General features: G+C 48.6%; 1 protein-coding gene across 2 annotated transcripts in view; it reads right to left on the reverse strand.

Annotated features, from left to right (window-relative positions):
* CYFIP2 (cytoplasmic FMR1 interacting protein 2) overlaps positions 1-27,382 on the reverse strand; it is a 104,905-nt gene that overhangs the window by 64,903 nt on the left and 12,620 nt on the right. The window contains exons 6-19 of one of the 2 annotated variants that reach the window (XM_080804179.1): positions 26,339-26,435; positions 24,880-25,008; positions 22,288-22,392; positions 20,223-20,314; positions 18,519-18,636; positions 16,059-16,178; positions 15,404-15,529; positions 11,773-11,939; positions 10,913-11,060; positions 8,729-8,803; positions 7,686-7,839; positions 6,606-6,762; positions 5,965-6,061; positions 2,203-2,279 (exon numbers count right to left, since the gene is read on the reverse strand). In XM_080804179.1, coding sequence (XP_080660305.1) covers positions 2,203-2,279; positions 5,965-6,061; positions 6,606-6,762; positions 7,686-7,839; positions 8,729-8,803; positions 10,913-11,060; positions 11,773-11,939; positions 15,404-15,529; positions 16,059-16,178; positions 18,519-18,636; positions 20,223-20,314; positions 22,288-22,392; positions 24,880-25,008; positions 26,339-26,435 — 1,662 coding nt within the window. The remainder of the gene's footprint in view (positions 1-2,202; positions 2,280-5,964; positions 6,062-6,605; positions 6,763-7,685; positions 7,840-8,728; positions 8,804-10,912; positions 11,061-11,772; positions 11,940-15,403; positions 15,530-16,058; positions 16,179-18,518; positions 18,637-20,222; positions 20,315-22,287; positions 22,393-24,879; positions 25,009-26,338; positions 26,436-27,382) is intronic. The other variant, XM_080804178.1, reaches the window with a different exon arrangement.

A 27,382-nucleotide genomic window follows, 5' to 3' on the forward strand; every position in this document is an offset into this window, starting at 1 on the left:
AAAGCTGGTCAGCATGCATAAAGGACCAGGCATGCTGGAGACCATGATGCAAATATGAATTGATAAAATTAACCTGGGGGGGCATCTAGGTGGCTCTGATCATTAAGCATCTGCCTTCAGCTCAGGCCATGATCCTGGGGTCCTGGGATCAAGCCCTTTATTGGGCTCCCTGCTCAGTGGGGAGTCTGCTCCTCCTCTCCCTCTGCCCCTTCCCTGGCTTGTGCTCTTTTTCACTCCCTCACTCTCTCAAATAAATAAATAAAATCTTTAAAAAAAAATGAAGTTAACCTGGGGGCCGGATCACATGGGACGTCAACCACAGTAAAGAAGTTAGATTTTTCTAGATGTCACTGGCAGCCATTGAAGGGCTTTAGGTAGGAGAGTGACATCATCTGAGTCTACACCATCAGGCACAGACAGCAGCCACCAGCTACGGGAGCTTACCGGGCACCTGCGATGTGATGGGTCCAGGTGGAGATGTGCTAGCAGTATAAAGCACACACTAGATTTTGAAGACTTAGGAAAAAATAAGAAAACTAGCTCTTTAATAATTTGTATATTGATTTCATGTTGAACCTGTATTTTAGATATACTGGATTATATAAAATATATTACTCAAATTAATTTCACCTATTATTCTTTCCTTTTAAAAATACAGCTACTAAAAAATGTAAAATGACACTTGTGGCTCACATTTGTGGTTCCACTGTATTTCTAATGGGCAGCACTGACCTGGATCATTCTTTCCCTGCCGTGCTTTCTGGGACTCTCCTCACCTCTCTCAATCTCGCCCAGCCCCCCATAATTTTGGAAACCATTGATCTTACAGGGAATAGTACAGATTCAGGGGCATTTTTCAGATTAGAATATTCTGTAAACTCAGTATGCAAAGACCCAGGGTTTGGCAAGTCTGAGTTTGTGTATACAGCATATTTGAAAGGAGAATCATCTTAGAGACACTGGAAGTCCAGCTCCCTGTTGTAACTGCATCCCATTCAACCCAGATACGTGCTAAGTGACTACTTCTCAGGAGGCTGTGTAACCTGTGTCTTCCCTGGAAGTACATGCTTTGTGTACTTTCCATCGTCAAGATCCGTTCACTTCACTCAATGCACGTCTGTGTTAACAGAAACTGGTGTATTCTGACATCAACTCCTATCTGAAGTATGTCAGACCAACTCTAGCTGTCAAAGCAAAAGGAAGCAAATGCCCCATGTAGAAAGAAAAATAATTTTTGACAGTTGAGAACTACTCTCGACGCAGCTGGTTTGTACATTGGATTTCCAGTAAGAAGGGAGATACCTATTTTGAGGTTCTTCTTGACCGGTACAGTTATGGGTTCTTGAAACCCAGGAATTCACTCAATCCACACATACTGGCACTACCAACGAGCCTCCCAACCCATGAAAAGCATCTTACCCCTTCTTTACCAGTCTCCTATCTGGCCTTTATATACCCATTCTTGCTCACCACCAATCCATTCTCCACATTTTTGTTTTTTTCAAGGGCAAATTTTTAAAAATAAAAATTGAGTTTGGTCCCTGTCATTCTTTTGAAATCATCCTGGGAGATTCCATTCCTCCTAGAGAAATGCCTACAAGCCTCAGCACGAGAGGCCTGGCCTATCTCTACAGCTTTATTGTGCAGCTTGCCTCCTCTTGTGGCCTGTGGACAAGACATTTACAGGAACTAACTCACAGTAATGGTCTCAACTGCCCTATGGAGTGGGCATGCTGTCAGTACAATATTTCTGCCACAGGGACTTTGCACAAGCAGTTCCTCTGCCTGCAACTTCCTGTCCCATCCTTAGTTTTATTTAATGCCTATAACTTCAGATAAGAACTCAAGTGTTACTTTCTCAGGACAGCCTTTCCAGTTCCTCACCCCAAAGACTAGTTCTGGTTTAACTGTCATAGATTTGTGGATTGCCATGAATGTTTCCTTCGTGGGAAGCACGCAACCTCACTTTCCTTGTGCTCTCATTGGTTTGTATTAATGTCTGATATCCCTCCTAGACTGTAAGCTCCATGAGGGGCAGCACCAAACCTGCCTATTTTCCTTTCGCCTATATTTTAGCACCCAGTCCAGGCCCACAGGATTGCTCAAAGGCTAAAGAAGAAGAGAGGATTTAAGACAGGAAACCATGTCTCACGGGTGGCCGGCTGAGAACGTTTGTTGCTCACAGACCCGGGACCCTCGTACCTGCCAGCCATGGCTTTGTAGTAGGCGAAGATCTGGTCCGCCAGCTTGTAGACAAACTGATCAAAGCACAGGTTCACCTGGGGACAGGGAAGCAGGAACGTCAGCTGTGTGTGTCCAACTTACATTATACGTGAGACGCAAGGGGATAGCTGGGTGGTATTGTGTGCTGTGAGGCAAGACACTTTGAATAGCAAAAAAAAAAAAGATTCTGGAGTTAAGTAAGTTAAGAGGTTTGGTCCCTCACTTTTAAGGCCCTTAGGCAGAGAAGGCAAAGTTCAAAGAGCTGTTGGGGAACAGCCCTCCCCGGGGAAGGCAAGATAGCTCCTCATACCCTGTAATCGCTCACATCGTTGCACGCATCCTCTCTCCTGTGGACTTCCTCGCCTTTCCCTTTCACTCCATTTGCCCTTGCTTGACCAAGGAAGAATCAGATGGTCCTTGGAAACTGAAAAATCTCTTTTTTCCAAACTTAAAGTTTCATTAAAAACCTTTGGTTCTTAATGAATATGGGATTCTTGTGCCATTTCACCAACTCGTCACATCGGTGGCAGACCGTGAGGCTTGGGTGAGACGTTCATGTCGGACACAGGATCAAAACCAAACCGTCCACAGAGGGCAAGAAGCAGCCAAGGGTGGGGCTTCGATGAGCCAGGGCTGCGTGTGGCGGGGCACCATGGGACTGCCCAATGAAGCCTATTTAGGTGACTGGTCTTCCAAATTCTCAGCTCCGGAAGGTTAATTCTTGATCTGAGGAGCTCCCGTATCTCTGATTTTATACCCCAGATGTTATTCTGAACATGCAACCCAGAGCTGTGTGCAGCTCTGCCCTCGTCTGCAGGGAACCAAGGCCTCTGCTCTGGACTTTGTGCTTCAAGGGTCCCCACTGGGCCATCCTCCAGTTGAAGAGCCCACAGAGTCAAGGTGGGGGTGCCCATTCATACCCTAAGCCTTGAGTGTCCTTGCCCCAGAAGCCCAAGCCCCTTCCAGGCCTGTGTGCTATTCTCCGTGGGATCATCCGTGAGGGTGGACCCCACAGCAGGTGTCGGGAATTAGCTCAGGGGCCGCGGTTTGTGGGCAGTGGTGGCAGCCACAGGTTGACTATCCACACACATGCACACGAGGCCCTTTGTCGTGCAGAACAGAGTTGGGGGATAGAAAGAGAAAGGAGGCAGGCCACAAGTTGGGGGTCTCAATGTGTACTTTGGCCGCATGCCCTCGAAATATTACCCACGGCCTGGTTGTGTGCTTTCTTTCCATTTATTTTAAAAATCTCACTTGGCCACATGACACTCTAGATCTGTTTTGTTTTTCACCTGCTGGAGAACACAAGTATATAAGATCGTGTCAGAACATGGAGTTGTCAGAGCTGAGATGCAACCCGTTCACTAGTCTGGAATCTCTCTTCCCAAGTCTGTGCTTGGGCGAAGAGATCTATATCAGGGCCCATGAAGATCTTCAACTCCCATAGAAATCGGAGGCTAGAGAAAGCAAGCAGCTTCTCTACTAGATCTCCTTTGAGATACATAAACTGTCAGACTAAGTTGGTGGCGAAACGTTCATGTCTTTCCTTTATAAATAAGAATGTTGGGTGCCTGGGTGGCTCAGTGGGTTAAGACTCTGCCTTCAGCTCAGGTCACGATCTCAGGGTCCTGGGATCGAGCCCCACATCGGGCTCTCTGCTCAGTGAGGAGCCTGCTTCCCCCCCTCTCTGCCTGCCTCTCTGCCTACTTCTGATCTCTGTCTGTCAAATAAATAAATAATCTTCATTTAAAAAAAAAAAAGAAAGAAAGAATGTCATATTTCTATGACATTTTCACCTAATGGGCCTCAGTCTGTGTTTATATAGTCCCGTGCAGTTAAGCCGAACTGAGACAACCATCCCAGTTCCCAGAAGGCAAAACAGAGAAAATTCGGTAGCCATCACTACCATTGGTCTTGTGCTTCTGGTCCGTGCATGTGGCAGGTTTGTACTTCCTTGCTCCTCTCTGAAAAGGAGGTACGGTCATGAGACTCGCTTTGACCAATGACACGTGTCATTTACAGGTGGAAGCTTGAAGTACCACGAACACCTCCCCCTGCCACGGCAATTAGTGAATGTTCCACGAGAGTCCCAACTTGAAGACTGTGTGGACCAGAGTCCCCAACCAGCCCATAATGGAGAAATAAGACTTTGATTTCAAGGTACCAAGAATTTGTGATTACTTGCTACTGCAGCATAACCTAGCTTATCCTGACCGTCAGAGAAATAGAGCCACTGAGTGACTCTCTAATAAACAGCTTATAGATGGAAGGATGGTTTCTTCAGTCCTAGTAGTACTAACAATTGACACCCTAAGCTGTGTGACCTTGGCATAACAATAACTGACCACTTCAAGTCTAAGACTTATTACCTGTAAAACAGATAATAGCACACACCTCCTTAAATTGCTGTAAAGGTTATTGAAAAAGTCTCTCTCTACCATGGTTAGCCCTGAGCCTGGCAAGTTGTAAATGTATGAAAACTGATACATGATATTGCTGCAATTATTATTAGTAGTAGCCAAATAATTCAACCACAAAAGACCTATTAGAAAATTAATTTTACTCATGCAGTTCCATCATCTGCTGTCTCTTAATACGTTTGAAAAAAGAAAGACCATCCTCCTGGTCTGGGTCCTTTTTGATGATCATGATTTGCAAAGACCACCCTCCATGTAGTGAGTGATCTTATAATAGCTCTGTGTGGGGACAGGCGGGAGCTCATCTGTGGTGAGCACAGCACAATACAGAGTTGTAGAATCACTGCATTGTACACCTGAGACTAATGTAACATTTGGTGTCAACTGTACCGCAATCTTTAAAAAAAAGTCATAAAAAGAGATCACTCTCCAGAACCAGTCACTGATCCCGCACTGCTGCAGTGTGAATGTCTGTGTTCCCCCCAAATTCATATGTTGAGGTTCTAATCCCCAAAAGTGAGGGTATTAGATGGTGGAGCCTTTGCGAAGTGATTAGGTCATGAGGGTAGAGCCTTCATGAATGGGATTAGTGCTTTATAAGAGAGAGACCGGGGGCACCTGGGTGGCTCCATCGGTTAAGTGTCCAAGAGATCGGGTGTGGTGAGAACAAGCCCCACACTGTGCTCTACGCTTGGCGTGGAGTCTGCTCGAGATGTTCTCCCTCGGCCCCTCCCTCCAGTTGTGTGCATGCGCTCTTTCTCTCTCTCTAATATTTAAAAAAAGAATGAAAAAAAAAAAAAAAAAGAATGAGAGTGAGGGTGCCTGGGTGGCTCAGTGGGTTAAAGCCTCTGCCTTCAGCTCAGGTCATGATCCCAGGGTCCTGGGATTGAGCCCTGCATTGGGCTCTGCTCAGCAGGGAGCCTGCTTCCCTTCCTCTCTCTCTGCCTGCCTCTCTGCCTACTTGTGATCTCTGTCTGTCAAATAAACAAATAAATAAATAAAAATCTTTAAAAAAAAAAAAAAAAAGAAGAATGAGAGTGAGACCACCTGCTCCTGCTTCCCTTCCACTATGCAAGGACTATGAGAAGTCTCTGACCCAGAAAGGTGCCCTCACCCAACAGTGCTGGCTCTCTGATCTAGACTTCCAGCCTCCACAACAGTGAGAAACACATTTCTGCTGTTTATAAACCACTCGGTCTGGGGTAATTTGGAACAGCAGCATTCGAGTGGACTAAGACAGCCCACTTTGTGCTGATAGCTACAGATTTTAAAAGTCCGGACTCTCGGAATAAGATTACAGGAACAAAAGAAGCATATCACTTGCCTCAGCTTCAATCTCATCGTACAGGAACTGCTTTTTAAACTTGGTCAGAGCATAGTAGGCGCTGTCATTGTACAGGTCCAAGGGGTAGAGGACGTACCTGAAGAGAGAAAAGCAGAGGCCGGCAGCTTACTAATCTCTCCAAAGGCAAGCCAACTGATGCAGCTTGGGAAACACAAAGGGTTGGGTGAACACGGGAACAAGCTCGGGTTCGGGAAGAGAGAGCCTCCCAGCATTCAGATGTTTCCAGGCTGCCTCAGGAATGCCTTACTTTACAGTCTGTCTGTAGAAACTGAACATTTATGATGCTAATAAATCCAAGGCCTGAAAAAATGAGTCTGGGACCGAAAGAAATGAGGTGGCAGTTAAGGACATTAGCTTCCTCGTCCCCAGAGATGACTATCTTCCAAGCACAGCTGCTTTGAGACTGACAGAACCCAGGAAGGGCAGCTGGGCTGGTAGAATCCTGAGCCTATCTGCAAGGCTGAGTCAAATCTGGTGTGACCAGATCCTTGGGACGAGCGTTCTCCCTAGGAGGGCACACTGCCTGATCTGGAAAGTTCTGGAAAGAACAGAGCTCTGTAGCAAACTACTCTCCATTGTCACCCTGGGAACCTCCTTGCTGACCCAAGCCTGCCTCTTACTCCATCATGGAAGGTTCTTTGGTTTCCAGGATATGGTCTGTTAGAATCCAGGGCATGGACATCTCAATTGGGAACTGGATTCGCCGGCCCATGGTTAACTCCAGGAAGAATTCTCGGAACCAGAGCTGAGAGAGGTCACAACACTGCTGCAGGGCTTCTGAAAGCATAAAGGAGAGAGTCGTGGCTTATACATGAGAAGCACCAGAAGATCTTTGCTCTTATTGTTATTAACTTGTTCTTACTGCTTTTTTGCTCTTACCCCTATACTACTACAGAGCAGGTGCTCATAAGTACGACTTGATCAGTAGGTCCCACTCGCTTGTACCCGAAGGTCAGTCTAATATCTATTTAGAAAACAGCATTTGTTAAGCTCATGGTAGCAGCCCCAGGCAGGAGGAGAGCAGTGATGTTTTAGAAATGTAGAGGCGCCCGCAATCTCCATGATCCCCCTACAAGGCCATCCTAAAAACCCACAGTCAGGCCTCCTTGTACGCGGTAATTCTGGCTTCTATCCGCTTAGGAGCCTTGGAGGGCCCTGGTCTGCGTTCTGATGGAGAAGTTCTCAGTAGCGACAGACGCATTATCCCTCCCACGTCCCTGGATGCCGCTCTCCCTCCCCCTTGCCCTGTCCCACCTGCACAGTCGTCCTGCTAACAGGGACACAGGAAACGGGGACACAGGGCTGGGTGTAGCCAGAAGCCTCCTTTGCTACAAGCAGCAAGACTAATCAGCTCAAAGCTACTGCTTAGAAACAAAAGACTGACCGAATGCCTGGTCATGTCTGTAGGTGTGCTGCTGATTTTAATAAAGTCCTTAGTAGAGGGGACTAAGACCAGACAAATGTAACAGAGTGAGAAGAGCTGGACTGAGTCTGGCCTTTCCAAGCCCACCAGAAAGGGTGCATTTTTTTTTTATCTCGGTAGCAAAATGTGCCTCCTTGGATCAATGACCACGTTTTTTGGGTTTGTTGTTGTTGTTGTTGTTTGTTTGTTTTCTTTTGCAACTTTTGGTCCAAAGCCTTAGTGAGTCTGGGACCTGGGACCCTCATCCTCTCCCCACTGCCTGAACACGGTGACTCACCACTGATATTGAGCAGGTGCGTGAAGAAGAAGGACTGCTTGTGGAAGTCCTCTATGGCGAGGACAATGGGCCCATCAAGGCTGCTTCTCAGCGTCTTCTTGGAGCCGCTTTTGTCTGCGATGAGCGATTCGAGCATGGTCCGCACCATGTACAGCTTGAAAAAGAAAGTAAGACGAGAAGGTCCGGGGCTGGCCCTCCACCCTGGGGTAAAGGTCTCTGTGCTGTATTTATGTTTTCCTTTTTTTTCTGCAGATGTCTGCTCTTAAAAAGCACTGTCTTAAGGAAGCACCAGTTTAGGGTTGGAGAAGTGAATGTGGAACATGTAAACCCTCAGGAGGGAGACTGGCCAGCCCAGGAAGGAAGGTCTGCCCAGGGCCTGATACTAAGTCATTCAAGGCCCAGGTTTTTGCCCGTTCTGCTTGGCCAAGGGCATGGGCATCAGAGGAGAACCCCAGTTCACATCACTCTGGAGTCAGTCTCTGCGTTACTGGTTGGCTGGGTGGCACCATGAGAAGAGCCCTGGACTTGGGTCTAGGGCCAGGCACTGCTACTGTCTTGCTGTGTGATCTTGGGCAACAAAGTCCCAATTTGGGCCTCAGTTTTCTTATCTGCTAACATGAGGGGTTGCACCAGATGCTTTCTCAAACCAGTCCCTTCCAGCTCTAATATTTTGAGGAACTGCGAAATGCCATTTGATCAGAGCAAGCCCCCCACCCCACCACCTCAAGCTCCTGATCCTTAGCACTTTGAATCCATTGCTGAGGATGGCGCCCTCTGGTGGCGCCAGCTGCGTCGCACAGCCAACCAAAATCCTGGGTGGAAAGCGGGTGAAGACAGGTACTTACACAGGAGGTCTACTAGACAACCAACTCCCACTTACAGAGGGCCTTAAGTGCAAAGGGTGCAAGTGCTAATCTAGATCTTTCCACATCATATGCCTTTGAATCTTAGGGCTGGAAGGGGCCTTGAGGAGCCAGGCTAGTCCATTCCTGCTGCCTCCTGGAGAAGTATACCCCAACCAACCCAGCCAGGCGGTGTTATACCAGGGATCGGCAGCCTCTTCGGCCCTGTGTGCCACCAGTGGGGTGAAACAAAGCCCGCGGGGACCACTGGCAGGCCTAAGACATAGATAGGAGAAAGGAGGAGGGGATGGGAGGGCAGGAGAGACAGGGAAGAGGGAGAGAGAGAAGAGAGAGAGAGAGAGAGAGAAAAGCAAGAGGTATTGTATACGGTGGGAAAGCCGCCGCGAGTGCTAGGGGCCACTTGACGACCACCTCTCAGAAGCTCCAACCTCCCTCTGCCACCACATCCGCCCTGGCTGTCTCTGGATCTCCTCCAGAATCGTCCCCACCATGCGCCTGGCCCCTGGCTGGGCAGTGCAGCCACAGAGGGGAGGGGCGCAGTGCCCCGACAGCAGCACTTCCCGTGACGGTCCTCGAGCTAGCACGGTGGCCGGTCCACCCTCGCCAGCCCCACGGAGGGGTGGGCCTGATCATCCCTCAGCACTGAGAAGCACCGTTCTTGTGATGGCCTTGGGAGTTATCCAGAAAAGGATTCCTCAAGTACAATCCATGTGGGATTGATGGATTTGTATCGAATTCTATTTGAAAAATCCATCCTCTCCCCACCTACTTCTACTGAACAGGGCGTCAGCCAACATCCCAGCAGGGTTAGGTGCCCCTGTCTACTGTGCTCGGAAGGCCCTCACAGAGACCTGCGGTGGGAGTCAGGAGACCTGGGTTCTTGTCCCACCTCCACCTGTGACTTGCCTTGTGACTTAGACAAGTCACTTCCCCTCTCTGGACCTCAGTTTCCCCATCTGTAAAACAGGGAGGACACTGGGACTCGCTTGTATCTAAGGGCTCTTCCAACTCCAACTGTTGGGGTCTACCCGATGCACCCGTGCCACCTCACAGGATTCGGCGGTGGTGGGGGGTTAACTCCTGGTCACACTCCCCTCTCAGACCACCTGTATAGACACTCCTTCCACTCCTCTGCTTCTCTCCCTCCCTCTCTGCCTGTTTGGCCCTTCGCCTCATCCTCCTTTCCTGTTTCCCTTCTGCCTTGTCCGTGTCTCCCTCACTCAAGTCCTGGGACTTATAGACACACCCAAAAGCCCAGCTTAGCCCCTCCAGGATATTCTAGGCTGGAAAGGCCTCTGGTCCTGGACATTACACAGAAGTGTTTATAGAAGCTTCCTTGGGATTTCCAAGACCAGCAAGATTAGTGCACACTGGCCCACAGGCTCTGAAGCCAAGGGAAGTTACGGTGCTGAGAAGCCGTCCTGCCCCATCCCTCCTCCCCAGACACAGACACAGACACACACACACACACACACACACACACACATAGAAAGGGGGGGTGGGCTCAGACAGCTCATCTCAGATGGTTCAGATTCACAGCTGCAGAGCTGAGGCCAGCTGAAAGGTCACGTCAAGGGGGAGCTCCTGTAAGACCCCTGAACGTTTGACGGACCCTTACGCTTTTTTTCTAATACCTCAAAAAGCCTACCAGGAATTGCTTATCCTTAGGGAAGTGACAAGGATTCAACCAAGATGCCCAGATTCTTTTTTACTGTGTGTGTGTGTGTGTGTGTGTGTGTGTGTGTGTGTGTGTGTGTAAAGAAGCTTTGCTTAGCCACTCTGAATATCTCCGATTATCAGGCTTTCTCTAAGGGGTCAGGGTTCTGATACTTGTGCATTTGAGGGGATAATAGTAATAGTGTTTGGTCGGGAACATGATCTCCTTCAAATTTTTCACCAAATGGAGATGATAATCACAGTACAGAGAGATCATGGTGCTTGCCCAAGATCACACAGCACGTCAGAGGCTGAGCTCCTGAGTTCCCAAGCTAGGATGTCAATGCAGGGTGAGGGGGCCCGGGTTCACTGAAGAGGGACAGCATAGAAGCATACAGATTCTACTGCAAACTCCTCCTATGCTTTGAAGACTATACTTCACAGGGCTAGGAGATAGCCAGTCCTGGTATGACCCCCATTTGCCAGATTAGACAACTGAGGCACAAAGAGACTGTACAGCGTGCCTGAGGTCACACGGGTTTCTAGGACTAGAATCCAGGTCTCCTGAATCTTAAGCTGGTAGTCCTCCCTCCTGTATTAAAACAAGATGGCAGAGTAAGACTAGCGCTGCTGGGGACCCTGCCCTCCTGCCTGAAGCCCCCCCTGCCCCTGAGCTACCATAACCTGGCTGGCCTCAGAGCCACTTACCTGTGTGCTGGAGGGCCCCACAGCACGCCGGGGCACCTTGATGTCAAATCCCCCCTTGGGATCCTTCTCCCCTCTCAAGCACGGGTCATTGGGGGGCTCTCGGCCCCCCTCCCAGTCACAGATGGTTTTTCGAATTGCCTGCAGGACACTGAGAAGGAAGAACCGATACTCAGACCTGGATTTAGCATTGGAAGGAGGCCCTGCAAGCCTGTTTCTGGAGTCTGTGATGGCCCAGGATACCCTATCTTAGAAATCCTGGGCACTGTGGAAGTACGCTCATTCCTGCCCCCCCACCCCACCCCCAAGAGGTTGTGGTTTCCCAGGCTTGAGCCACAGTCCACAAGTCTGCTCTTCAATAAGCACCACAGGGGACTCTGATGCCCACTGGCTATTTTTCCTTCTCATTACAGGGGAGTTTCATTAGTCCAATTACATCTCCGTATGTTTGAAGTTTTAATAATAGCTTACATTTGTTGCATACTTACTCCGTGCTGCCGTGTGCTTAGGTCAACACAATGATTACCTCAATTTATCATCCCAACAGCCAATGAAGTAAGTACTATTATATTCCACATTTCACAAATGAGAAAAACTGAAGTTCAGAGGAAGTATGTTACTTGACTAAGTGCACACAGCTAGTGATGGGTACAGGCTTCAACCCCAGAGATTGAGGCTTGATTCATTTCAAATGTCTGATCTCCTAAGGAGGCCTCCTAGAACTTGCTGGAACTTGCTAGAAAGGTCTGTGTGTGTGCAGAGGTGGTGCTCAAGCTAACTCAGCCAGGAACTTCCCCTGTGGTCTGGACCTAGCACCTCTGATTTTTGATGTGACCCCTGGAAAGGGCCATCTGAAGACCCACCTGATAAGGACGTTCTTCTTCTTCCGCACCGCCTGTCTCAGGGGCTCGCGCAGAGTCACCTGGGCAAAGTCCTGCAGGGCCGCGTAGATGGTGTTCCTGATGGCCTGGTTGAAGACGCTCTCCATCCTGCCCATGAGGACCTGGAGGCCTTTGATCATGGCAATCACCTGGCCGGGCACAGATCAAGGTCAGGCTCACCGGGCCTCAGCTTACCTATCCGTCCAGCACCCCCCACCACAGTGCAGGAAGGGTGCTGCATGAGATGCCCAGAAGCAAGAGGCCGGCGCCATTCAAAGTGCCAGTTCACAGAGAGGTGAGAGACGTGTGCCAGAATGGAGAGGAGCGCTCTGCTTCCTGCATCAGGCAAGTCCTGCTGCAAGCAGAGATGTCAGCTAAATGGAACCGTGACCTTCACGATGCGGCTGATGTCCACTCTGGTACCAGCTCCCCATCTTAGTGCCGACGGCTGACCAACAGCAGCCAGTTTGCAGTTCTCTGATTTCCAGAGACCTCTCTACCTACCATGCACCCACAGACTGTGTCAAATAGACCTTTGTTTGACCATAACATTTTCTATAGAATTTTTACAATCTTTGCCTTTGAAATAACTTGGCAATTTGCTCCTTGAGTCCAGAGAGCTTCCTCCTGTGACATAAAATCTCTACAGAAGTCTCGGGTGAGGGGAAGCCTCTGCCCTTCTGTTTGCCACTTCCCTAGTCCCTTCACCCGCTCCCCTGGCTGCAGACACGGGGAGACACGTATTTGGGATGAGTGTATCCTGGCCCGCCTTGGAGGTATGTACCTTCTCTCCTGGGTTCCTCTCTTCTTCGAGCAATTACCCCTCCGTCCCTGTCCCGAAGAAGAGAGGCATGTGTTTCTGCTGTTGCTTTATCAGTTTCCCAGTAGGTAAGTTTAATGGGGTGGAGGAGGAATAACAATCTTGGGTGGCCTTGGGTGCAAGCCACATCCCTAGTCTAGCTTCCCCAGCAACAAGCCTGAGCCTTTGGCCCCTATCAGCCACAAGTGTTAATATCTAGGGTGATTCAGAATTCAGAGGGGATAGCGCAAGCCACGTCAGCCTCCTGACGTGATGGGTCAGGTCTGATGACATGACAGCATGTCCTCATGATGATGTCCCAGACTCCCAGGCTCTGCTCTGGGCTCTAAGTGCACAGGAGCATGGCCCAGAGATGCTCTCCATGCCCTACGCCCACCACTTGGGCCTGTAGTGAGCCATCTGAATATTTTTTTGAAAAGGAATGAATAAGGCAATGAATGAATTTACATGCTAAGAAGTTTTCTTCCTCTAAACCTTAAAGGAATAATAGAACATATAACTGAGTCAGAGGAAAGGGTGAGAACAAAGTTCAGGTGGTGAGGATTTTCATTAGAACAACAAGTATAGTGGTTTTGCTGGAAAGAAGCTTTAGTGCAGAGAGATAATGGGACAGAAGCCTTAAGGGAACATTACATCACAAAAGCATCTGGGTTTCTGGCTAGAGACATAACTAGGAAATAATGAGACAAAGGAAGGAAGAGATAATGGAGATGTTTCAGAATAATTCCAGACACAGCAGAGTGTGCAGATCTGTTACACCTAAGGGAAAATCTTTGCAACTCTGGGCTAGGCAGAGATTTCCTAGCTAGAACACAAAAATCACGAACCATAAAATAACTGATAAGTTGGACTTTATCAAAATTAAAAACAACTGTTCTTCAAAAGGTACCCCTAAGAAAATGAAAAGACAAAGTCACCAATTAGAAAAAATATTTACAACATATATATGACTAGAGACTTGTATCTACAACAAAGAATTCTCATAATTCAATACAAAGAAGACAGAAACCTGATTTTAAAAATGGGCAAAAGATTTCAGAAGACAGGATTTCACAGGGAAGACAGGTGAGTGGCCAATAAGCACATGCAAAGATGCCCAATGGCATCGGTCTTCAGGGAAAGGCAAGTTCAACTTGCCTCAACTAAACAGCCATTCCAATGACTAAAGTTAATCAAATTAACCGTGTCAAGGACTGGGAGGGTGTGGAGCAAAAGAGCTCTCAGATACAGTTGGCAGAAACATAAAATGGCACATGCGTTTTGGAAAACCATTTGGCAGTTCCTTAAAAAGTTAAGCATTCACCAACCACACGACCATTCTGAGAGAAAGAAAAACCTACATCTACACAAAGACTTCGGCTCAAATCCTTAAAGTGACTTCAGTCATACTGGCCCAAAGGTGGAAATGACCTGATGTTTATCAACAGCTGAATGGGTAAGCAAATCACAATATGTATCCATACAACAGAATACTACTCAACAAGAAAAAGAAACAAACTGTTGATACACAGAACAACGAGGATAAAACTCAAAATTATGGTGGTGAGTAAAAGAAGCCAAACACAAAAAAATACCAACCAAACAAAAGGATAAGAAATATGGTAATAAAAGAAAGTGATCAGGCCCAGGGAGGGTGGGAGGATAGACTGTAAGTGACACAAAGTCTTTAAGGGGAGATGGAAATGTTCTGCATCTTTTTTTTTTTTTTTTTTTTAAAGGGAATGCTCTGTGAATTTGTGTGTCATCCTTGCAGAGGGGTCACGTTAGCCTTCTCTGTGCTGTTCCCATTTTAATACCCATACTGTCAAAGCAAGCACAGAAGGGTCTGCCTCTAATCTTTGTGGTTTCACAGGTGCATCTACAACAGTCAAAACTCTTGGCATTATACGCTTTAAGTGGATACATTTATTGACCATAAATTATACCCTAATAAAGAAAATAAAAATACCATACTATCCTCATGAAGTTTTCGCACACATGGCACAAGAATGAGGTCTTCTAAAAGGAACATTCAGAGAACAAGACAGAGCTTCTGGACATTAAAAATATAATAGGCACAATAGAAAATACTAATAGAGAGTGGAACTTCAGGAAACGTCCCATAAAGCAGAACAAAAATAAGCGATGGACAATAAGACAGAAAAGATAAGAAAATGAGACTCTAAATCCTGGGGGTCCAACATGTGATAGCTCATCTCGTCTTGGTTTCCACCTGTAGTTCTTTGATCATTCATCAGTCTGGGCATTTTTCTTATCTCTTTTAGCCATTGGTTTGTCCTTGTTTTCTGCTGTTGGTTTCCTTTTGCCCATTTTTCTAGTGGAATGAGTGCTTTCCCTGGGATTCTTAGGAACAGAATGAGTTTCTAGTCATTTTTGAATGGAAGTTTTTGTTTTTTTTTTAAAGAATTGATTTATTTTAAAGAGAAAGAGAGCACAAGCAGGAGCAGGAGAGCGGGAGGGAGAGAGACTCTCAAGCAGACTCTGCCCTAAGCGTGGAGCCCAACGTGGGGCTCCATCCCACCACCCAGAGGTCACGACCTGTGCCGACACCAAGAGCGGGTTGCTCAAGCGACTGCAACACTCAGGCACCCCTGAAGGGTCACTTTTGAAGAGATGAATTCAGGTGGGAGGGGGAGGACAGGGAAGCGTATGCACACGGGAGGACCATGGCTGCCACCCTGCTCAGAAGCACTCCTGGAGCCACCAGGATCGATACCAAGCAGCAGCCTCAGGGTGGGGGCAGGGGTGGGGGGAACGCAGGGGGTGGGGGGAAGGCAGGGAGTTGGGACCCACCTCGACGAAGGCGAACTTCTCCTCGCTGGTATAGTTGTAGCGTGTGGCTCTCTCATACTCTTCCGCCGTGCCAGGGCAATCCTTGTTGCAGAACTTGTCTGTGGGGTGAACCAGCTTCCAGGAGTACTGGGGAGAGAAGGAAAACACAAACTCCCTCAGCGGATGAAGGGAAAAACCAAACGTGGTGTGTCCATGCAGGGGAATACAACTCGGTCATAAAAGGGAATGAAGTTCTGATTCATGCTCTAACACGGATCCTGGTTGAAGGCATGAAGTGAAAGAAACCAGACGCAAATAGCCACATAGTATATAATCCTACTTATGGGAAACATCCAGAAGACGGAAATCTTTAGAGACAGAGACAGATTGCTCAGGGCTGTGGGGATTGGGAATGGGGGCTGATTGCACAGGGTTTCTTTTGGAACTGATAAAAAGATTCTAAATTTGACTATGGTTGCACAATTCTGCAAATATACTAAAAACCAATGAATCTACATTTTCAATGAGTGAATGGTATGGTGTGCAAATTGTATCTCAATAAGGCTGTTAAAAGAAGAGTGCTGGGATGAGGCAGGGGCAGACAAGGGTCCTTGTGAACAGAAGTCAGGCTGGAGGGGTTAGGGGAAGGCAGGCCCTCTGCCTGCAGGACACCTACCACCTCCATGACATGGGCGCTCCACTTGGATAAAAGCTGCAGGCCCCGCAGGGCCAGGTCGAAGAGCTCGCGGTATTCCTCGTCTGACTTCTGGCTGTCCAGTCCGGAGCCCGTCACCACCTGGGAACATGGGCCGTCACCCTCACCATGGACACGCCTGGCCCTTTTAGACGTTATTCCCCCAAGAATGATATAAGGGAGGTGCTATTGTTATACCCCCCGGAGAGACAAACTGAGGTTCAGACAAGTTCTTTGTTGAAGGCCACATGGCTTGTCCATGGTTGAGGGCTTAAACTCAGATGGTGTGACACCACAGCCCCACTCAAAACTACCCTGCAGGCCTGCAGCTTTCAAATTCTTTCAACTGCAAATACAGTAGGAAGTGCACACCACATAGTGACTCAGGAACACATACCCGCCTAGAGATCTTAAATATAAATATAAATATAAATATACCAACTCTTTTCATATAGCTACTTTATTCTTAACACATGAGAATTCCTCTGATGGGCTAGTCCATGTCATACAAAATGCCCATCATAAGTCACTGAATTAATTGCACAACTCCTTAATTAGATACGACCCACCAGCTGAAAAGCGCTGAAGACTAACATCTATCTGGCTGTGCACTATTCCGTAAGGCAATATGGATGTATGCAGGTGCGTATGTGTAAGTACGTGCACATCTGTATACACGTATCGAGTCAGTCCTCGTTATTGCTGAGCTCTGTAGTTGTGAATTTGCCTACTCCCTAAAATGTATTTGTAATCTCCAAGTCAGTACTTGCAGTCCCTTTACTGGTCATTTGCAGGTATGTGCAGAGTGGTGACAATTCTGAGTCATGTACAGTGGAGGCTGAACACGGCAACTCTGTGCTTTCTCGTTTCAGTGACACTACTGTATATATATGGTTCATTTAATGCCATGTTTTCCACGTTGTACTTTTTACTGGTCATTTCACTATTTAAAATGGCCCCAAGTGTAATACTAAAGTTCAGTGTAGTAATCCTAACTGCAAAGAAGGCTATGACGTGCCTTAGGGGAAAAGCACCTCTTTCAGATACACTTTGTTTGGACGTTAAATTATAGTGTTGTTGCATGTGAGTTAATGTCCATAAATCAACAATATATATTACATATGGCGCCTTTAAATAGAAACGCACAGAAAACAAGGTTATATATTCATCAGCCTCTGAAAATGTCGTGACCAGAGGAACTTAACTCCGTACTTCCTTTGGGAGGAATTTTTCAGTATTTGCTGATCCAGGCTTCATGCCCACTTTTCAGAATATTATTACTGCAAATAACGAGACTTGTTTATGGATACGCATGTATAAAATGTACAACTTAAAAATAACCTTGAAGTCAGCTTCGCTCTTACATCACACCAATACTTGACAAGGATGAAGGAGGCCTGGCTTTGAAATTATTCCCATTGCTTTAATTCAGATGATTGTGGCATACGGTCAAGAAAGCCGAAGGGTGGGGCTTGACCTCGGTCTTCCAGGAGCCCTCATAAGAATATGGGCCACCTGTCTAATGACCACACCGTGTGCACTTGTCTGACTGTCCTCATTTCAAATACGCTGCCCTTTGATCAAAGACCTTTTCAGAGTTTGGGTTTGGAAAGCATGCGCACTACGGCTGCCAGCCACATGGTGGAAGCAGTGAGCAAACATGGGATAGTACACAGTCATCCAGGTTCAAATCAGGGACCGTGTTTATCAAACCAACATACACATTTAATAGAAACGTATATATGGGAAGAGTCTAGGAGGATAGATAAACCCAAATATTAATCACAGTAGGTTCTGGCTGGTCAAATTTTACATGGTTGATTTCCCTTCTTTGCATATCTGTAATTTTTCTGAGGTTTGTGCATTGACTATATTTCCATATTAAAAAAAAAAAAAAGAAAGAAAAACGTAACACCAGTAAAAATGTAATTGGTGGGATTACAAGAGATTTTACGGGCTTCTTCTGTCCCTAATTGCATTTTCTGATGTGTTACAAGCATAATTATTATGTAGTTTTAAAATACTCCGTGCTTTGAGCAAGTGTTCAGAGCTGTTTCTCTTGCCATGCAGGGTGGAAATGGCTGGGATCATGTGCAGATGAACCGCATTACTGGGCCACTGTTATCTGCTGCGCAGGATGTGTTTTCCATGCATCCTACTGTTTTAGCCTCTCAGTGAACCTTTCCAGACACTATTACCCCATTTTACAGATAAGGAAACTGAGGTTCAGAGATTGTGAATAACTTGTGGAGGTCAGTGGGAACCAGTTCTGTCTAGCTCTAAAACCCATGCCCTTGGCCCCTTTGCCCTCTTGCCTCCAATATGTATGGCCTCACTCCTGCTCTCCTTCATCCTTGGGATCATTTCCTTTCTGGCCAGTCATTGCCCCTTCACACCCTGAGCCCCCACTGGGCTCCCTCTCAGCAGGCAGGGTGAGCTTACCTCACTGTTGCTGTAGCGAGCAAGTTCGGAGATGAAGCGGATGTGGTCGTCCCGGATCTGAACCATCTGCTCACAGATGTTGTACTGGGGGCTGATGCTGCTCTGGGTACACGTCCACCTGGGCAGAAAATCACACGGTTGGAGAAGGTCCTGGCCTGACGTGCCACAGTGGGATAGGCTCCTTGCACTCACTAGTTGTTCTTGGTGCTCAGCCAGATGTGGCTGGCTGCCCTGGGTGGACCTAGCAAGTGTCCCAGTCACCAGAAGACAGCCTGCCACAGGCTGAGCAGAATAATCTTCCTCCTCTAAAACCCAGTCACAGGTTTCCCAAGTAACTTGCGTCCACAGTACTTACCAGTTATACGAATGAGGAGCCTCTCTAGGGCTACAGAGAGCTGGAAACCGAGCAAAGAAAAGGCAAGGTAGGCAACCTCCCCAGGCCTGCCTGCCGACTGTCAGCACTGACATCCTGAGACTGAAGCTAGCTTTGTTGGGGCCGTTAGGATGGGACTGGGGAGGCTCACTGGGATCCTGCCTCTTGTTTCAACAGTGATTGGGCAACATAAAAGGACTCCATGGTGATGGATAACATGTGTTCTGAGAGGTATTGCTGGCATGCTCTCCCTCCTTCCTTCTCTCTCTCTCCCCACCACCTTCTTGCTCCCCTTGCCTCTCCCCTTTCTCCTTTGGAAAGATATCATTGGGAAAACCATCCTAAAATGGAGAGGAAATAAATGAAAGACTTTACTTCCTCCCCACCCCCAAAAAAAGACTGTTATCTGTTATCTGGTGCTGGGTGACCCAGGAGACAGACTAAGCACGGGCACCAAACAAGACAGATAAACATTCTGGAAAAAATTTAGTATCTCAAAAGGATCTCCTCGAAGCGGAAGTGGTTCCCACAAGAGTGCCTGGACTGGGGAAAGACTTTCTCATGCTTATACTTTGGCTTGACTTTTATTTTGCTTACTTGTACAGGAATGGGGACACGATCACTTACACCTCTGACACCCCTCTGTGGCCACATCAGCACTCCCACCCAACTTCAGGTGGCCCACAATACACGCAGGAAATGCGAGGAAAGGAGTTGAGCCTTCTCGGTTCCGTGCTCTTCCTAGAAAACCTGCTCACACGCTAGCAGCAAGCAGGTTATGAAGAGACTAAAGCTGGGTGTCACCCACCTGCCATGAGTCCCTGACACCCCGGGTTCTAGCACAGATGACCTAGAACAGTGGCTTATAAAACAATCCAAGGAGAAGCTATCGACTCACTTCACAGGTGGAACCATCTAAACCATATTCTCAATGACATACTTACTGCACGGACACAAATCGGAGGAGAGAATGAACGTGCTGAAGAACGCCATCTTGCTCCGCCCGGCCACTGAGGGCCAGCCAGTCCTCCCCCTTCTCCAGGGAAGGGGGGCTCCTGCTGTCCCACTGCGGGCAGCATGGGTCAACGGCAGGACACAGAAGGGGCGTGGCTGTGCTCTGAGAGCTTTTGAACCCTGGCGGCAAAGGGCAGATACAAAAGGGCTCAGAGCACCCTCCGCTGTTCCCTTCCGGCCGGCTGGGTGCCAGTGTGGCGATGGAATCCACCTGCCCAGGGCTCTGGGGAGGGGGGAGGGGCTGAAGTGGCCCCTCGGCCCCCTGCCCGGGCCGGGCGTCCTCACGGGAGCCGAGAGACATTATGGCAGGCACTCACTTGGACTTGTTCTCTTCATAGTGAGCACTGGTCTTAATGTATCTGGCCAGCTCTATCTGCATGTCGCCGAAAAGGGGCACCACTTGCAGCTGCTGCAAAGGAAGCAAACACAAGGCATGAGATGCTGAGGGAGGGGCCGGGTGGCTGCCTTCCACTGGGGAAAGCAGGCCTCCTCCACGGACCTCTGGGCCGACCCCTAGGCTCTGCTTCTGATCATGCTCCTGGGTCACCAGACAGTATACAGGGCCTCCTCTGCCTCCAGCCAACCCATGTTCCAGCAACTGAGCTCAGAGGCGCATAGCGATTTGTCCAAAGTGACACAGCAGGCAGAATGGATGAAGGAAAAGGACCAGGACCCTGCCTCCCAGGGCAGGGTTCTCTCTGCTCTAACTTCCCTGGGATTAGTGGGTCCTTGCCGCTGTGAATGCTGGAGTGGGTACCTGGATGCCACTAGCTGGGTGAGGCAGACGGGTCCTAAATGAAGACCAGCCCAAATGGAGAGGAGGCCGGTGCGGACTGCAGGCTTCTAGGTGGTAGGCACCCTGTCAAGTTCTTCAAAACCCTAAGATCCTTAGGATAGTGGTGGATACACATCATTCTGTGTTTGTCAAAACACATAGAATGTAAAACGCCAAGAGCGATCCTTAATGTAAGCTATGGTCTCTGGGTGATAATGATGTGTCAGTGGAGGTTTGCAGATTGTAGAGAACACAACACTTTGGTGGGGAATTTTGATAGTGGGCGAGGCTGCTCATGGCGGGGGACTCTGGGGAAATGGGAAAACTCTGCCCTTTCTGCTCGATTTTGCTGTGAACATAAACTGCTCTAAAAAATAGCCTATTAAACAAAAAACAGTATTTCAATCCATACAAACACTTTGTGAGGTCAGTACTATTATCATCCCCCATTCACAGATGAAAAAAACAGGTTTAGGTAACTCGAGTGATTTTTACACAAAGGACCCAGGACTATAATCCAGGGCTCTGACCCACTTATGTCCTTCCTCCAGAATCTTCAAGGGAACCCTAGAAAGTAGATACCCTTAGTGTTCACATTTTCCAGACTGGGGAACTCCATTTCAGAAAGGTTTAGTGATTTCCCCGGAGTTATCCAGCTATCGAATGGCAGAGCCAGACTAAAACCCACGCCCGACTGTGGCAAAGTTGTATTCCTCATTCATGCTGACTGAGGGCAGGGGCGGATTTTGCAAGGTCTCCTGAGATGAGCCCTGTTTTCATTTGGGGCAGCTCCAGAGAAAAGTGAAATTTCCTGCCTTGAAAAGATGCAAAGCCATAGGATACCTTTTGGTGATTTATTTCCCCCCTTAACCTGGAAGAGTCAGTGAGACCCAGGCCCAGCCCAAATTCCCCCATGCCACACTTTTGAGGGGTTCCACTCTGAATGTTAAGCCTGGTTTTTCCATGTCTGACCTCTGAGGCTCCACTCCACCTGGTGTGCCCAACGCCAGTACAACTGACACCATGGAATTCAATTCCAAAGCAGGAAATCCCTTCATGAAAGCCTCAAAGGCTTCATTTAATCCCAAGGTTTTATTTTTAGAAATTTGGGGCCATAAGATCACACATCTGAGGCACTGCAAAGGTCTGAGAGAGTGTATAAGGGACGGTAATGAGGCCTAGTGCCCAGAGGCAGGGGCGAGCCAAGGGAGCCCCCCGTGGACCAGGAGAGGCTGTGACTTTGCAAATGTGAATCAATTTAAAATCCAGTTTTTAATCCTCCTGCTTCTGTGAGCTCTGATTTATGTGGGAAATTAAGGCAGGCGCTATCTTCTGGAGGCACCTCTTTAGCTGGCAAGGGATTTCAGGAAAGAGCAAAGGCAATAAGCAGAAAAACTGTAAGGCCTCTCAGCCAAGCCCTGAGCAGACTTGGATAGTGTAGGAGCTTCTACATGGAGGGCAGCGGGAAGCCCTCTCATTCCATCCTCCTCCTCCTCCTCCTGGGGGCCTTTACCTGCTCCACCAACAAGCCCCACTGCTTGGAGCTGATTTCTTCCCTTTCCCCAGAGAGATCACCCTGCGGCCCGGCCCCACCCTCAGGTGCTGACCTTAAAGAACTTATCAATTTTGCTGAGGTTGATTCTCTTCTTGGCATCCAGTTTGTAAATGTTACTGACGTTTCCATCCATCAGGTAGAGACCAAAACCCATTACCTAGAGTGAGAAGGGGCAGAGCACAGAAGCCCATCACGACCATTGGAAAAGCTTAAAAAAAAAAAAAAAAAGGACTGTGCATGCACACATGCACATCCTGTAGGGATACCTTCTCTTTCAAAACCCACGTGTCTTCAACTGAAGAAAGGAGACATAAATCTCATTTCAACTAAACTTGGACTTCTGTGTAGAGATCCAGACCACCCTGTAGTAGGTTATCACTGTGGTCATTTGCTGAGTCCTTACTAGGGGCCGGAGTCTGTGTGTAGGGCTTCCCTGGATATTTTCCTCAATTCTCACAGCCACCTTAGGAGTCAAGTTTACACAGTGACCTTATTCTACAGACGAGGAATTAGAGACACAGAGAGGTTGGCCAGCCTGCTAAGGTCACACAGCTCATAGGTTGCAGAGACAGGGTCTGAAGCCAGATCTGACCACAACTTCTATTCAAGTAGAGGCTTCCTGCAAGACAGGACTGAGCGCTGCTTGTTGGGGGCTAGCCCATCAGAGGGACTTGGGAATACCTGCCCGGTGTTGTATGAATGTGAAAACTATTCACTTCTTTCCCCAAGGAAGCTAAAACAATGCACGGATTCCCAAGGAGCTGCTGGTGACTTCATTCAGAACACATTTCATTGTTGCCTGACAACGCTCTATAAACAGGTCACCAGGCTGACTCTTGATACACCGGTCCATTTAATAGCTTCTTGAAAGCTGCCATGTTTTGCTCCTTTTATCAAATGCACAGCAAAGCTGAGCAGGGCCTGAACGGCTAGGCTAGAAGCAGCTTCTCCTGGCTTGCAGCTGCTGTGACTGTGGGGAAGTCACCCTTGACATGTAAGGGCCTGGACCAGAGGACCGTGAAGGTCACACCCCCTTCTTTGTCCCATTCAGTCCCATGCTCTGCAGGGTGTGTGCCAGACTCTCCCACCTTAGATGAGAGGCTCCCTGGTGGCATCTGAGTTCACGAACACTAACTGCAAAATGGGGGAACAGCCAGCGTCGAGACCCAGAGCCTGGGCTGGGAGAGGTGGAGAGCTCAGGGCTAGAAAGGAGAGGTGCGGAGACGGTCAAAGCCGGCGAGAGAAAATCTGCTGGCAGCATCTCAGAGTGCTTGCTGGGCTGGAATTTAGTGAGCTGGTGTGTGGCAGCAGCCATTCCGGGAGGCACAGCAAGGGGCTGAGAGAGACCACTAGGCTCTGAGGCACTCTGGATTTCTGATGGTGCGGAGGAAGCTGAAGTGAACAAGTCACTGAGCTACCCTGTCCTGCAAACACTGTCAAGGTGCGATGGGCATAGAAAGAAGGGAACCCAAGAGGGCTGGGATTCCTAGGGTAGAGGGGGTGGCACGAAGGAGAGGAGGAAAAATAAAATACCAGGAGAACATCAAAAGGGGAGGCTTTGGGGAAGAAAGACTCAAAAGGGGCAGGCGGCATGTCAGAAGAACATGCAGAAGGCCGCTCGCCTCTGTGCTACCGCTGGGGAGAGAGATCAGGAACAACCCAAGCAGCCAGAGGTGGAGGAATGGGTAAGAAATGCAAGGGTATCCATACTGCATCACTTAGTGGCAGCATAACACTCCCGCTACGTTTAATCAAATGCGATAAAAATTACACACATAATTTATGCATATGGCATATGCTGAAAACGTTTGTAAGCACAGAAAAAGTACAGGAAAATACATCAGAATGCTAAAAATGTTACCTCTGGATGGAAAGACTGTGAGGGAGAAAAATTTTCTGTGCTTTTCCATATATTCCCAATTTTCTACAATAAATATTACTTGATAATTTAAAAATGAAACTTGTAAACTGCTGAAACCAATGTGACCACTTTGACAAAATACAGCAAAAGCTGGAAGATGCTGCTTTCCCTCTGAGTCAGCAATTTCTCCTCTGGGACGTCTGACTTGGCAAGAGTGTGGACACAGGGGTTGTGCTGTAAGAATGTTCACTGCAGTTTAGCAAACAAATAGCCAATGACAGGATTTGTTTAATGACAATGTCCACGGGCATTGGGATACTCAGCAGCCATTAAAAACGACATCGCAGGGGCACCCGGGTGGCTCAGTGGTTAAGCCTCTGCCTTCGGCTCAGGTCATGGTCCCAGGGTCCTGGGATCGAGTTCCGCATCAGGCTCTCTGCTCAGCAGGGAGCCTGCTTCCCCACCACCCCCCACACCCCACCTGCCTCTCTGCCACTTGCGATCTCTTGCTCTGTCAAATAAATAAATAAAAATCCTTAAAAAACAAACAAACAAAAAAATGACATTGCAGAAAATACCCTTAACAACATCTGGAAAGGTATATATGACATATTAAAGGCAAAAAAAAAAAAAAAAGCCAGGTTATAAAAAATGATGTCCAGTAAGATCTGTATCAGTGTTTAAATAAGAAAAAATAAATGTGTGTGTTTTTTTTTTTTAAGATTTCCAGTAAGCAGTGCGGGGGGCAAGCCCAGGCCCCGGGCTGTGTGGCTGCTGTCGTACCTTGAGGAGCATGTGCTTCTCACTGGGGGTCAGGTACATCTTGTTCTCGTAGTAGTCCACGCAGATGTTGACAATGTCTGCCAGCAGCTCCTCATAGCCTGGGATCACTTCCAGTTGCTGATGGAGACACTGAACAGCAGCGCCCACCCCCACCCCCGCTGGTTAGCCCCTCTCCTGCTCCCCTGCCCTCCCCCCCACCGCCCCCACCATTCTCACCCCCACCCTGGAAGGCCCACAGTTGGTTGGCAGTGACAGGGCATAACCCCCCTGACCATCCCAGGTGGACGGAGCCTGCGTCTCCTCCTCAAAGTCCCCACAGTGGTTGGTCAGAGCTCCTGTGACTCTCCCACAGCAGGGAAGCCACCCCGCTTGGAGCCTCCATTTTATTTCCTGGCAATTCTGACAGTTACAAATTCCTTTCTCGGGTTGAACTGAAAAGCAGTACAGCTTTTTTTTTTGTGGTAATCTAGGCTTGGTTTTGAGGGTGTAGACTTAGCCATGACACCTCAGATGATAACAGAAAGACCCAGTCCAGGGGAGGAGAGCAAGACCAGCAGGCATGCCCCTCCTGCAGGGCACAGTGGTACAGAAGCACTTCCCATCGGAGAAGAGTCTGCGGTCTCCACCTCAGGCCCTTTCTCTCCAAAGGGACAGCCTGGGGCCCTGTGGGGGAGGCCATGGGAGGTACTGCTACTGCTTTCTAGAGAACCTGGGGCTGAGTCTCAGGAAAAAAACATGTCAACACTGACAGCCTTGTGGTTAGCCAACAGGAGGAAGGGCCCAGTGAAGCCAGCAGCTTCCCCAAGAGGGGTCTGGGCCTGAAAACTTTTCCAAGATGGAGGGCCCCTCTCAGCCAGCACCCTGCCCACATTCTCGCTGGCGCCCGTTTAGGCTGACCTAACAGGTGAGCAAGACGGGTTACATAAAGTCAGAGCGGGAGAGCCATAGCTGCAGGGGTGCCCGGCAAAGTGGCGGCAGTAACCATAGCTACGGCAGCTTATGCTCTTACCATTCGTCAGGCTCTGCTCACCACGGCCTTTTGAAATGGTCTCTCATTCCTCACAACAGTCCTAGGAGATGGAATCTCATATTCTCAAAATAACAGCTCTACTTCACAGATGAAGAAATGGTGGCTTAGACCCGGTTCATGTTCTCACAAGGGGTCAGTGGAGGGCCCAGGATTAGAAAACGAGGCCGTCACACTCCAGAACCCAGACTCTCAGTCCTCACTGATGTGAGGGTGGCATGTGGGCTGAGAAGGCTTTCAGGGAACAAAATCCCGCAGAGGGTAAAAGGGTCATCTGTGGTTGGGAGAGGAGACTTAAGTCTGCTAATTCATGAGTAGGAAAGTAGGGATGTTCATCTGGACTGGGCTTCCCTGCTCGTGGTCCCTCAACTGTCAGGCCCCTGCCTGTGTCCTGAGACCCCAGGCCCAGATGAACAAGGACTGTGCCATCACCTGGGTGATCCTGTTGTGGTTGGCCAGGAACATGGAAAGGTTCTGTGACTCCTGGATAGACTGGGGGTCTGCCATCTTCCTCAGGAACTGGGCTGCCCTGTACATGGTGTCACGGAGAGGAATGCTCAGACATAACCCGCCCAAGCCAGGCCTCAGGGGCTCCCACTTCCACCTAACCCAGAGTTCCACCGCCCCCTGGGGTTAGGGAGCTCTGAATATCACAGGTGACTCTGACATCAAAGGAGAGTGTATTCTGGAATCATTTCATCTGGGGCTATGTACACCCTATATTAAGGGCACCTACAATTAAGAGGCAAGAATAGGTCCAACCCAGCAAGTTTAAGGGCAACTAGCATCCTATCAACCAGCCAGAAGTGGCAAGACAGAGTGAAATGAGCACCCTCGTGCTGGGCTGTGACCTGTCGTGAAACCACAAGCGGTCATGGAGAGGCAGGGTGCGTTGGTTTTGTGTGGATTATGTTATTTACAGAAAACCTCTAAGTTTCTAAAGCACAGCACTGCATGGAAACAGAAGTCTATTCTGCCTAACAGGATTGGAGGTGAAGGGATGGTGGGCATGGGGAACACATCCAGTGCTCAAAGGGGGCACCACACGGCACCCTGCGCTGTTCCAGCCTAGCCTGGTGGTGGTGCGTCCTGCGTTGTGGCCGACTGTGAGAGCATAGACAAGCCTTGTTCACGTGGCTTGGGAGTGTGTCACTTGGGACCACAATGAGTAGCCCAAACTGGGGAGAAACGGGAGGAAGGGCGGTGGGGGGGGGGGCATGGGAGATACTGTGTGTGCCATGTGCTGTCTACGAAATCTTTGTGAAAGAGGCCATTTCTGAACCAGGCTGGAGATGGGGCTCTGCCTGTGGACATGCGCTCCCGCCTTACGCAGGTCCCTCGGGAGGAGAAAATGGCGGGAATCGGTCTGTTGCCGGATTTCTCCAGTTACCTTGGAGGCCCAGAAGGATGTGATTCAAGGAGGAGGGGCCCTCTTCATCAGTGACACAGAAAAGCCTTCCTAAGACACGTCTCCAG

This window comes from Martes martes (genome assembly GCF_963455335.1).
Source record: "Martes martes genome assembly, chromosome: 5".
NCBI classification, from domain to species: domain Eukaryota; kingdom Metazoa; phylum Chordata; class Mammalia; order Carnivora; family Mustelidae; genus Martes; species Martes martes.